At 40.6% G+C, this 13434-nt stretch overlaps 1 protein-coding gene across 2 annotated transcripts in view; it reads left to right on the top strand.

The window, feature by feature from the left end:
- The window catches only part of ABHD12 (abhydrolase domain containing 12), an 89714-nt gene extending 78296 nt beyond the window's left edge, over positions 1-11418 (top strand). For both annotated transcript variants that reach the window (XM_018573238.1, XM_018573230.1), the window contains exons 8-13: positions 794-831; positions 3518-3597; positions 4311-4393; positions 7541-7619; positions 8677-8804; positions 11048-11418. In XM_018573238.1, the coding sequence (XP_018428740.1) occupies positions 794-831; positions 3518-3597; positions 4311-4393; positions 7541-7619; positions 8677-8804; positions 11048-11081 (442 nt within the window). In that variant the 3' untranslated portion in view covers positions 11082-11418. The remainder of the gene's footprint in view (positions 1-793; positions 832-3517; positions 3598-4310; positions 4394-7540; positions 7620-8676; positions 8805-11047) is intronic.
- Positions 11419-13434: the final 2016 nt, after the last annotated feature.

The following is a 13434-nucleotide window of genomic DNA, read 5'->3' as shown; positions in this document are numbered from 1 at the left end:
CTTGCTACAGCATTAGGCCCCATTCACACTGAGCGATTTATCGAGCGTTTTTTGCAGCGATATCGCTCATATTTCCACGCGATATCGCTCTATGTAGCTTCTCCAATCCATTTCAATGGAGCTGTTCACATCTCGTCGCTCAATATCGCTTGTAGCTCGTCGCTGGTAGCTTGTCGCTCCTACATGACCCTTTTTTCGAGCGATATTGCTCCTGATTGCATACAGCCAAATAGGAAAAAGTAGCGCGACAAGTCGCTCAATATCGCTCGTCGCGCAATATCGCTCAAAATCACGCGATTTTCATGTCGCTCAGTGTGAGAGGGGCCTAAGGCCCCGTTCACATTGAGCGATTTATCGCGCAGTAATTCCCGCGGTATCGCGGCTATTTACCGCGCGATATCGCTCTTCAATGCTTTGCAATGGGGCAAAGGGTCCTGCTGTTGTGGGTCGTGTGTCGCTACAGCAGGACCCTTTTGGGAGCGGATTTTGCCGCGATTTCAGCTTGCTCAATGCAAGCATTTGCATTGAGTAGTACTGTAGTGGACTGGGCTTTAAACTCTGCATTAATAAACATTTCTGTAGAGAACAGAGGCAGGAAGGATGACCTTCATTACTCTGGGAGAGAATGTCAAACCATGGGTCGAATTAGACTTATAGATTTCAAGATAATAATGTAACTATAGACTGATAAATTTTAGTTGTGTATTTTTTATCCCTTCTACTATATCATACATTATGGCTCAAACATTGCAATGGTGTAAATGTCTCACTCACTGTGTTGTGTGATTTTCAGTGTTGCCACAAACTTGGTGCGGAGATTGTGTGAAAGAGGTAAGCATTCTGTTTAACTCTATATTTTCCAAAGTACTCCGCTTTGCTATGTGCATGAATGTATAATTCATCTGTATTGTTGCTTGGCAGCTGCATGATAGGTCTTCAGTAAGAGCGTGTTCGCAGCTCCATGTGCCCAGCCTGCCAGGAAGCTGACAGCGCGCAGCACCAATCAGAGGCACTGAGACATTTCCCGATCTCTGCAGCTGCGGACCGGGAAAATGTCTCAGTACCTGTGATTTGGCGCTGCGCGCTGTCAGCTTCCTGGCGGGCTCGGCACGTGGAGTTGCGAACACGCCTGAGCCCATCCTTAGTCCTCAGGCCCTCAAGGCATTTTCTTTGTGGTGAAGGAAAGTCTGAACTGGCCCACTAAACAGCTCACTTAGGAAAGCAGACTAAAAATGATCATGAGCTTTTAATATTTGTTCTCATTTCTCTTTTGAGTAGATGTTTTTATCACTTCATCAAGAGAGTTAAATAAATCAATGAGTAGCAGCTATAGTATTGTTCTTTACACCAGTAAAAGCCAATTATACCCATATTCTAATTTATTGGACTGTAAAATTCTGAGCCAGTCTCTCAAACCTCCCATTTCGGATTTTGTTCTTTATTGTTTATAATGCGTCTTTGAGTATATTCTGCTGCAAAAGCTCTATTAAATATGATGACATGTATTAATAAAACACACTAATAATACTGAAGACTTATTCTTCAGATAATATACCTTTATATCCAGGGGATATGCCCCTACTGCTAATTCATAGTGATTCACATGTGATTGTATGTAAGCCCAGAATATGATCAGCAGATGAATATTCTGATGAATCAATTATTTGGTTGCTATGAGTTACGCATTTTTGTTTGCTTTATTTTATGCCCTGTGTTTACTAGAAATACTAATGTCTTCTGATGTTTACTTTATATTACTTTATTCATATACTGTGCTTTGCCAAGGTTATCACCCCGTTTGGTGTTTTTCCTGTTTCATTGCATTACAACCTGAAGTAAAATTGATTTTTTTTAAGTTTGTACTATGTGATAGGCATGTGATGTATATCACTTTCTGGGTGCAAAATATTTTTTACATTGACACAAACAATTATTAAGACAAAACACACTGAAATCTTGAGTGGGGTATTCACCCCCTTTGCTATTGGCCTTGGCCACCTGCCAGAACTCACAGACTGGGCATGAAGGGAATTAATCAGACATGCAACAAAACCCCCACAGATAACTCTGAAGGAGCTGCAATGATCCACAGAGGAAATGGGAGTATCTGTCCATAGGACCCTTTTAAGTAGTATACTTTACAGAGCGGAACTTTATTGAAGAGTGGGCATTACAAAATAATTGCCAAAAGAAAATAAAAATACACATTTGCAGTTCACCAAGCAGCATGTGGTAGACTCCCAGAACACATGGAGGAAGTTTCCCTGTTCAGATGAGTCAATAATTAACTAGGGGTGCACCGAAATTTTAAACCGAAACAGAATTTTTTTTTTCTAACCTTTGTAAGTTTTTTAAAAAATATTTAATTTTTTATAAACTTTTTTTTTTTAACTATACTTTGGGGGCTTTGGTGAAATATCAGAGGTCTAAACAGACCCCTGATATTTCCCTTTTGAAATAGGAAAAAAAAGAGACCGAGAACACAGAGTAATCAATCTCTTATTCTCCAGCCTCTGTTATAAATGAACAGGAAGCCTCTATACACTGAGTGTTGTTGTTGTTATTATTATACAGGATTTATATCGCGCATTATTATGCAGGATTTATTTGTGCAGCGCTTTGTTCATTCATACAGTGTGGAGATAGTATGTTTACTATCTCCACAATTATGAATGAACAGGAAGTGATGTAGATCACTTCCTATTCATTCATAACTGGAATATAATAACTCATACTATGTCCAGTTATTTACAAACAGTCAGCAATCAGCTGATCGCTGACTGCTTGTACTGGTCTCTATCCTGACTAGCTCTCACAGTTGAGTTGGCGGTGCGGGGAGGAGAGCTTGGTCTATTTTGACAGCTGACTCGGGCTCCTGGGACAGTGCACAGCTGTCTTCGCCCCCACACAACTCTCCACCCTAAAAGGTCAGAGTAGCCTGTGGGGGGAGGTGCGGGAGGAGAGCCCGGCCTCTTGTGACAAGCAGGTTGTTCACAACGTCTTGGAATGGCCTAGTCAAAGCTCAGACCTCAATATAATTGGAAATCTGTGTCATAACTTGAAGATTGCTGTACACCAACGCAACCCAATTAACTTGAAGGAGCTGGAGCAGTCTGCCTTGAAGAATGGGCAAACATGTCAGTGGCTAGATGTGCTAAGCTGATCGAGACATATCCCAAGAGACTTGCAGCTGTAATTGCAGCAAAAGGTGGCTTTACAAAGTATTGACTTTTGGGGGTATATTCTTATGCACACTCTAGATTTCTGTTTGGTTTTTTTTTAAATATTTGTTGGAGTCACAATAAAAATGATTTTACAGCCACCAAGTGGTATGCATGTTGTATACATCATATGGTACAAACCCTCCAAAAGCCCATTTTTTATTCCAGGTTGTAATGCGATATAACAGGAAAACAACAAGGAGGATGAACACTTTCTCAAGGCGCTTTAATATTGTGCACTTACTTGCAGTAGCCTGAACCATTACATAGAATGTATGCTTTGTAACATTTTGCAGAAACACCTCCTGATGCCTTGATTCTTGAATCACCTTTTACAAATATCCGTGAAGAGGCAAAAAGTCATCCTTTTTCAGTGGTAAGCACCAAATCTGTGTTTTGTTGCTACTGAAAGCAAAATAGGCCTACGTCTAGTTCTTCTGATCCTGAAGGTGGTTTTTGTGATTGGGCCATTGAATTTGTGTTCAATGTGATTTCTGATCCTCATAGAAAGGTATAGTGTTTGTATACACTTTATTATGTTCGGATTTAAGTCCAGTGCATAGTAAATGTAAAATTTGCTTATGAATATTTCATAAATACTTTCACAGGCAACAAACAGGTTGAGCTCAAGGCTGTTTTACCTGTATATAAGTAGAATCTGTAGCATGTTGTATATAGAGCTCAAGAGCTCAAAATTACATTTAGAAATAGAACTTAATGAGCCAGGTGACTATCTCCTCTTCGTATCTCTTTCAGGAGGAGGGGATGAGACATGGGGCACATGGAGCAGTCAGTTTTGCTTAAAGGCACACAGCTTCTGCTCTGCTCTCTTTAGAAAACCCACAAAGCTCTGTGAATCTTGTGTCATGAGTGCCACCTTTTAAAGTTTGCAAAATAAAAATTGCATATAAAATACATATAAATAAAACATGAAAAAAAATCAAATAAAATTGACCCAAAACCATAATAATTTGCTTTTAATGTTATCCCAATAGGAAGATAGTCATTGGTACAGGAAAATTAGATGTTACCATGAAATTATGGATGTGTCTAACTAGTATGCTAATATTCTTTATGATGCTGTTCTAGGTTTACAGATATTTCCCAGGTTTTGATTGGTTTTTCCTTGATCCCATCACAGCAAGTGGCATCAAGTTTGCCAATGATGAAAAGTAAGTCTGTAATACCTGTCCACGTCCCTTTGTTGCCATTGATGTTACAAACTCTATAGACAGGTTATTTAATTGCAATGGACAACTATCAAGAGACGATCATTTTTCCATTTACAATAATATAAGACCGTCTTGATGTGCAGGACTGTACCACTTGTCAGTTAGGGTCCTCACAAGGCTTCTGATCATTGGTTTAAAAATGAACCCCAGAAGATCCTTACCAACCTGGACACCTGCTTCTCTGTATTGTGTGCCAACATCAGCAGGAGCAAGTGTATACAGCCTGCCCAAGGAATATGTTTTGTTTTTTTTTTAGTTCAAAGTTATCTGTAGCAATAATGTTTATGCTATGCACTGTGCAGATTGTTCAGTTATTTTTCTGAAGCCACGTGTGGATAATTATGTTGGCGTTCTCAATTAGTAGAAATATATAGCGTAAGCGATTTTCTTTATAGTGCAGTGAAAAACACAGGAATATTAGACAATGTTAGACCAATAGGTTATACTGACCCCTTCAGGAGGTCAGGAAACTGCCAAAAGTTGTTAAATCAGCCCCCTGTATAACCCCTCCTCAAACCATCATGCCTCAGAGGAAAAAATCTAACTATATTTTTACTACAACATACTCTGTACGCCACAGAGGTTTTATCTTTTCAGTCAAGGCGTCTAATGTGCTGCTTGAACTTGTCTCTATACAGCGGCTATACAGATTGACATATCCTCAAAAAAAGCTTTTGGATGCTGTACCCAGACCCCACTTAATCATAATTTTCAGGGCTAGACCTTCAGACACTAGGCCCTGCTTCTAGTGCATTCCAAATATATGTGTGTTCCGTTTTTTTAAGTGCACTTTCCAGGTGTGCCCATAACCCTCTGTTTTGGTGTTCCTTGTGCCAGTTCTGCTGCCTGTACCTGATCCCTGTTCTGACCCCATTTCTGACCCTTCCTTCTTTCCTGCTGTTCCTTGCCAGTTACCCGGATGCTGGTGTTTGTACCTTCTTCCGTGTACCTAATCCACGTACATCCAATCCCACTGCTTCTTGTGTACATGATCCCAGTTCTGGTCCCATTCTAGACCAATCTTACCTGCTGTTCCTTGTACCTCCCCCTGACCTTGCTTATCCTGATCTTCCTGCTGTATATATATGTATATATATGTGTATATATAATATATATATATATATATATATATATAAAAGTGTATACAGCCTGCCCAAGGAATATGTTTTTATATATATATATATCTTAATTTTTTTGTTAGGTAGGTTTTCATTTGTAATTAGCTTAGTTTGTCTGGTAGGTTTTCACTGTTTCACATGTATTATCTGGTGTTTTTGTTTTTGTTGCTATGTTTATGCTGTTTTTCACTTGTGTTGTGTTCTCGATAAATCTCATTGCCACTCTTAAGGTGCCCATATACCTTACGATTATCGTACGATTTTCGTATGCGATCGACTTTTCGGATGATAATCGTATGTGTGCATTGCAGTGTCCGACCGACAGTACTGTACAATCGTACAACTTTTGACGGTCAAGCATGTTTGAAAACTTTGCTAGATCGTACGATTGTCGTAAGGTTGCTGGCTTTTCCGTCCGTCAAAAGTCATACGATCTACACTGCGCTTGCGCTAACGAAAATACGGCAAATCAATTACCGCATTTCGTCCAGGTGCTTTTCGTTAATTACGGCTAAATTAATCTTGCGATCATCGGGGCAGGATGGGGCTGCCGTACGAAAATCGTACGACTATTCGATCGTCGGACGAAAAGTTTCGTCCAATAATCGTAAGGTGTATGGGCACCTTTTAGTTTTGAGTCTGGTTGGCCCTGTGTATTTCTACATATCTGGTCAGGCGTGTTCTGCAGGATACCAGCACGTGGTGCCCTAACAATGAAGCACTTGCCTTTTGGGTATACATGCAGGATTGTGTTTTTCTTTTCTTCTGATGACCAAGTTGCTGCTTGGTCCAGTTTTTCTGCTGTTGCTGGTTTTACTCAGTTTCTACCTCTATTTTGGTAAACTACCTTTTGGTCCTTTTTCCACTTTGGGCCTATAAGTCTTAAGTACAGTCTTTTGATACGGTCCTGGTCTGTAACACTGTTTCGGACTTCTCTCCTTTTTAGTTGTTGACTTCTACACTGTGTATAGTATGATTTCTGTATTGCTGTGTTTCTCTGTGGCTGTTGCCCATCCCACAGTTGGACTGCTTTTGGACATTCCACTGGTTAAATAATATCTACTATTCCCTCAGTGGACAATGAAGAAAACAGAAATCTGTTTTTTGAAGTTTGAGGGACGCAGGTCCTACCCCTCTGTGTCTTTGGCCTCGTGCCTGCTTGCTCACAAAACTGAGGCATGACAGTTGGATGCATAGTTATACACGGGACTGGCTAAAAGAAGAACTCCGGCCAAAACTTTTCTTAACCCTTGCAGTGGGGCTACAATGTTTTTAATGGTAGTTGGTGAATTTAATGTGTAATAGTGTGTGGTTTTTCAATAAAAATTATATATTTTCTACAATTGGTTGATGTGTCCGGATCCTTAAGTTGCCCGCTACTAACCCGTTATCCTCTAACGGGTTAACCCTCGTTCTTTTGTTTTTTTGCTACCCCCATGCTGCCAGGGTTAAGAGCTCATTATTGTCTAGGTGCAGAAATAACAAAGTTATACTCACCTACCAGCTAAGGTATGTCCCTCGGTGTCCTCACGTCCTATACACCTTAGACCACTGCAGTGGAGGGGGAGAGAGGCTAGAAGGACCAGTCTAAGAGCCAGCCGGCTCCGAGGGTCAAGTGAGTATAACTTTTTTTAGATGAAAACTAGCACTCAACCTTTGCAGTGCGGGGCTAGCACCACTGCAAGGGTTCAGAAAAGTTTTGCCCGAAGTACTTCTTTAAATTTTTTTATTTGCCAGTGTCTCAACCTTATGAAGGCAGCAGTATAACCCATTGGTATAAGATTATATACTATTGCTGTGTCCCTCAATAGACTCCAAGAAACAGATTTTATGGTACGTACAGAAATCCTGTTTATTTTTATTTATCTATTACAGTTATTTATATATTGATACAGCATATGGTGACATGGATTGAGTTGTAGGTTTCTACGCTAAAGTATTCCTGCAATCTGTTTTTGTTTTTTTGTAGTGTGAAATTCATATCCTGCCCACTGCTGATACTCCATGCAGAAGATGACCATGTGATCCCATTCCACCTAGGAAGAAAGGTAATTATGGCCTAGCATTTTATTTATTAATAGCTGTCCAGACCTCTTCTAAAACTACATTGTACAAGAGTATTTCTGTTCCCTTTCTGCATTATGACATTATTTTCCTAAACCTGAGAACAAATGTTTTCGTTTGTTTTGACCAGTGCTAGTCATTACAATTAAAAATACGGTGCCTCCGTTATTTGTGTGTGTAGTCAGTAGAGCACAAAGTAACAGAACTCTGCATGCTGCTCTTTTCTCCATTTCTTATTCTCTATACCGTGAGCTTCATGTAGGGGCACATCGATGTATTGGTTCTTGGCCCAGAGAACCTGATGGTGGTGTTTGCTCAAGGGTTGCAGTGTTAAAAAGAAGTGTAAATATAAACTTATTCCACACATTCCCTGACCACTGACCTTAAACTAATCTTTAGGCCCCCTCCTTTCAAGATTCTGAAGCTTGGCCCAGTGGGAGATTCCTCCATCCACCCAGTTTAGCGTAGATGGGGGAACCTGTTGCACTTTTTCCATCTGACCACAGAAAATCTGCAGATAATCTATAGGGGTATGGCCAGCTTTACAGTGTGCCCCCTACTGGGTTCCTCAAAACGAACAGGCAGCATTTGTACCTTTTTGGATTTCTGTCAGAATTTTAATCCAACAGCAAGCTCTTACACCAAAGAGAGCAAGAGAGAGCACTGAGCATCATTGAGCTCACATATTTAAAAGCCCGTGGAGAACTGAAATTAATAATGAGTCGTGGCTACCAGGTAAGATGTGGATCTAGAAATGAAGGTTTGATTCCACGCTGAGCACCACAAAATGTCCAGACCTATGAAGCCCCAGGACAGGACTCATTAAGATTCTTAGAAAACACATTTTATATAGAGAGAAAGTTGATTAGAACTCCTAATAGAGCTGATTGTTCATATCCTTCTATTCTCTCAAGTGGTCTCTCACAAGTTAATGATAGACCAAAAGAAAAACCTTTTAGCTTTCTTGAAGTCACTTGTTGCAGTTACTTGTAGTGTGTTATGTTCATAAGTTTCTTAATGAATTTCATTTTATTTCTTTAGCTTTACAACATCGCTGCCCCAGCAAAGAGTTTACGTGATTACAAAGTGCAGTTTGTCCCTTTCCACAAAGACCTCGGATACCAGCATAAATACATATATAGGAGTCCGGAATTACGACAGATACTGAAGTAAGCAGGATACGTAAGACTGAGGACAGCCATATACTGCCTGATAAGCCGGTTGTGTCAAGTCACAAAATGTTCTCTTTTCTCCATCACAGAGCATTTATGCATCTATATTTTATCTGATTCAGGGAAAATGTTATTGGTCCTGGCAGTAGATTTTAATATAGATGGGCTATCCTCCACTCGCCTATTGTTCTTGGTGATAGACCTGCATGTCTATGGCCTCTCTTCAATATAAATGTACTTTTCTGCTTTTCATGGCACGTGGTGCAAATCATTTGCATAACATCCGCATGGATATTCATAGGTCCATTGCTGCCAGATATGTGAGCAGCAGAGATTGTTCCATCATTACAGTAGAGCTCCACAGTGTGTAAGTGACAGCAGACAATGTCCTCTTTGTACAAGACCCAGCTGCGACATCACTCAGTTTAACATGTACAGGGGAAATGGTTCACTTCATGCCCAAACAAATTCAGGAATAATAATCCCATGCTTCATTTTGGCATATGTATATGTTTCCCTAACTTTATTTTATTACTTGTGTTTGCTGCATAATATATCATTGCAAATCTTCACTACCTTGTATATTGCATCATCAATGCATAAACCTAGACAGGCTAAGTGCACTATGCAGATTGCTGTGACTCACATTAGAATTCATATTTTTCTAATCTGACAAAAGAAATGTAAGGTGCAGTAAACAATGCAGATTTCATAGTGCTACCTTACTACCTTACGGCCTGCTATGTACTGAGTTTTGAAGGACATAGCAAATGTCATCATGTGACCCTAAGGAGAACTATGGCCAAAAAAGGTTGATCCATAGTTCTCTTTTAATTGATTTCAGGAACTCCATACTGTGCTGTGAAGTGAAAATGACAACTGTATATTATATATACACCCCATAGTGGCATAGGCTGGCATACAATAACAAGAGCCTACAGCAATTAGCCATTATTATTGCTTGTTTTGTTAACCCATATATAGTAAAACTCTGACAAGAGATGTAGTAACTACATCAGTTTCCTGAAAGTAAATTTAAACTCAGCATTAAAATCTGAAAGGAAGTCAAAATCCCACTCTACAGCTTTAAGAAATACATTACTTGTAAATTCCCCAAGATAACTGTGCACGTGAAAGCAATCGCTGCAGGTGTATGAGGTGTAAGTGGCTGAATATGCAACAGTACAGAGCAATGTATCGCTCCCAGCCATTCGCTGTATGCCCCTTCACTGTGTGCAAAAGTCATTGCTAGGTTGTGGCGCTTCCGTTTCCAATTTTTTGTTTTGTAGCACACAAGTCGGACACTCCGGTCCGGTCATAACAGAAGCCGCACACCAGCACAACCCCCCCCAACAATGCCCTCCTTATCTTCTCCCTATCATTCATCAGACTACCAACTTCCCGGTTCTGGTTGTACTCCCACAACCCCACACCTATACCCCCCCCTCCGCCCTTTACACGGGACATTGCTCTCAATTTTCTGTAATGCAATAAAATGCCAGGCTGTTTCAACCCATCGTAAACCAGTGTTTTCGCTCTTAAGCCTCCATGCTCTGAAGAAGCAATATTTCTGTCCAAATGTCCTCTTTGCCCTTCTGTGTCCCCCTCACTTGGGTCAACTCACCAGATTTATTTGACATTTAGATCACAAAACAGATCATACAGCAGTTTCCCCACTTAAGGTAATATACACTTTTACCGATCTATTCATCCTCCTCGGGCTTGATGAATCATCAGTAAAGTACTCCAGATTGGTTGTATTAAAAGAAAAACAGAATCATCTCCTTAGCGTAAAATAGTTGTTATTATTATACAGGATTTATATAGTGCCAACAGTTTGCGCAGCGCTTTACAATATAAGGAAGACATAACAATCATAATACAATTCAAGACAAGATGGTAAGGAGGGCCCTGCCGTGAGGGCTTACAATCTAAAAGTTTCCTTTATTAATAAAAATCAATAAAACCACTTACATGCCCTGGAGCTATATCAGCACCATGTAATGCGACTGCTTTCCCTCTGCTCTTCTGGTGTTATCCCAGTGCGTTCTGACGTCACTGACCTGCCCAACACTTTGTCATTTCTGGACTTCCTCAGGAGAAGTGTCTAGTTTCTTAGTTGTCATACAGCCTTCATTACCAAGAATCTACACACTATAATTTCTTATATCCTCAATGATAATTGATTGAATCATGATTCATAAAACATAAGAGTCACCATGCCTTTCTCTTCTTTGCAGGGATTTCTTTGGCAGTGCCCAGGAGCAGCAATAGACCAACAACATGCAGACAGCCTGGATATTTCTGCGCGGTTTGGGGACAGCAATACGATCCCAGTGTATTTATGAAAAAGCAGGAGTTGGAGAGCTACCGTGTCAGGGCTTGCTCCTGCTTCCCCATTAGAATTAATCCATTCCAGTGTCCCTAGGGTACAACTACTATACAAGGGTGTCACTCTTATGTTTGTTTGTATGTTTTGCCTGCGACTGTCAGACTATAATGGGACATGTTGTGTTTTACAAGCAGCTAATGTAGAACCTGAAAATCCAACAGACATCGCCAAAAGTGCTAACTGGTAGTAAGCGGGCTGTCTGTTACATTTGTGCCCCCACTGTGAAAGGACTTGGATAAAGTTACTGGTAGCGAGCAAGATGTGTGTCCTAGCTGATGGCTGAAAGAGCTGCTGTATTACACTGAGGGAATAAGGTTCAGTTGCCATTATCAACGCAATAGGTTTAAAGGTTATGCATGTTAGAAGTTCCACTGTCTTTCTGTTAGCGGACAGCCAGTACTTTCTCCTTTACCAGATAGTCCATAGATGTGTGTGATTGTTTGGAATGGAAAGGGTAATGACTTGTACAAGGGATGGTGAGGGTATTGATGTTCTGCATCCTTCGTGATAAAACATGATAGATGCAGAAACTGAAATGGCCAGCTATGCTATGTACATAAGATGATCTGTTCACACTGCAGTTATTGAGCTTTTGTTTCCTTAGTAAGACAATGCTTTAGTTTATTATAAACCTATATTGTGACCTTTTATTACTTGGATTAGGTGTTGATTCAGTCAAAGACCCTGTGACTTCAGCTGAGAGCTCTGCTAATTATACATTCTGTGGATTTAGAACCTTGTTTGGTAAAAGCCAGTCAGTACACACAATAGGTGCCTAGCTGGAGAAGGTAGTCCTTTAGGCTGCATGGCTTTTCTCCAGCTTCCATTGTATGACATGCTTATATTCATAGGGCCCAACCCCAAGGTCTTTCTTAGTAGCACTCCCCAATGCACTGATATAACGGCGTTACAAAATCTACACATTGTACATATCATCTTTATTATTTGACATATTGTTATCAGATTTATTATTTGGAATGTCTGTCTGAGAAATACTTTTTGTGTCGATTTGAGCATTGGACTTCACAAATTCACTCCTCCTTCATCCACACTCCATCTGATAGATCAGCAGGGTGGCTTCCGTTGATGTTTCCATCGGCTGACATGGAAGAGAGAGCCTTTTTGCACCATGTACATTATTTGGCAGAAACAACCACAGTGATCAGTGAATATCTAATACTAAATAGGGTAGATCTGTGGCAGTGGCAGTGCTCGTGTTCTGCGCCTCCTCTTGCTATCCACACAATGGTTGGTTCGGGTGTGATGCATCAGGCCATTTAATTGAGACTACGGTTGCATATGCTTGGGATGAGCCGCTGAATCCGGAGGTTTAGGGAGCTTTGGCTCTACTAGAAGACAGTTTTCACCAGATTTCTGGGTGACAGATTTTGTAGGTCTGTAATGTGCTGATTAATCTGGATCTTCAAAGCATGCAGTAAGTCTTCTAACAAAAAATGGTGTTACAGGCTTTCTTGTGACTACAAAAGTCAATTTCCGTAAAGGAGAACTATGAGGTGAGTGAAAATTAAACTGTCACACCTCGGCTCAATAAATCGGGAAGTGAGCGAACACATAGCGTCGCTCGCTCACTTCTCGATCCTATCCCTGCAGAGAGCCGTGACTGTCACTCACGGCTCCCTGCAGGGATTCCTCCCCTTTTCCATCCTCCAGCGCTGACTGGCGGAACGGACGGGGGAGGGTGCGGGTACAGCTGGCTTTGCCTCTAGATAGGCAGAGCCAGCTGTCAATCACGCAGCTGGCTGGATCTCGACAGTAATGTCGGGATCCGTCCCGGCTGCGGCGGTCTCAGTATACAACAAACTGAGCTTCCGGTCACAGGAGTTTGTGTTCTCCCGTGACCCTTAGGAGAACTATGGGGAAAAACACTTACCCAATAGTTCTCCTTTAATAACAGCTGAGTTCTAAATTGACTGTAGATACACTGCTAAAAGTTACATGTGAAACAGTTTGCACTACTAATTGGAAGTTTGTCTGCATTTTCCTAAAAATTTACTTGAAATGACTTGTGGCATAAAGAAGGATCTTCCATAGCAATCAGAACATACGTCTTTTTTGTTTAACATGCTTGTTATATTAATCGTGAGTTACAGTCCGGATGGTAAAAGGTTGAGGTTTTACAATAAAACATACATTCTTTGTCATTCTGGAATATCTACTAGATTTTCCATATTACAGTATGTCCCTTTTTATATGTTAAAGCCCCTTCATGCAGTA

The sequence above is a fragment of the Nanorana parkeri genome, unplaced genomic scaffold, assembly GCF_000935625.1.
Source record: "Nanorana parkeri isolate BGI_ZX_2015 unplaced genomic scaffold, ASM93562v1 scaffold46, whole genome shotgun sequence".
In the NCBI taxonomy this organism is placed as follows: domain Eukaryota; kingdom Metazoa; phylum Chordata; class Amphibia; order Anura; family Dicroglossidae; genus Nanorana; species Nanorana parkeri.
This window is presented reverse-complemented; position numbering and strand designations above follow the sequence as displayed.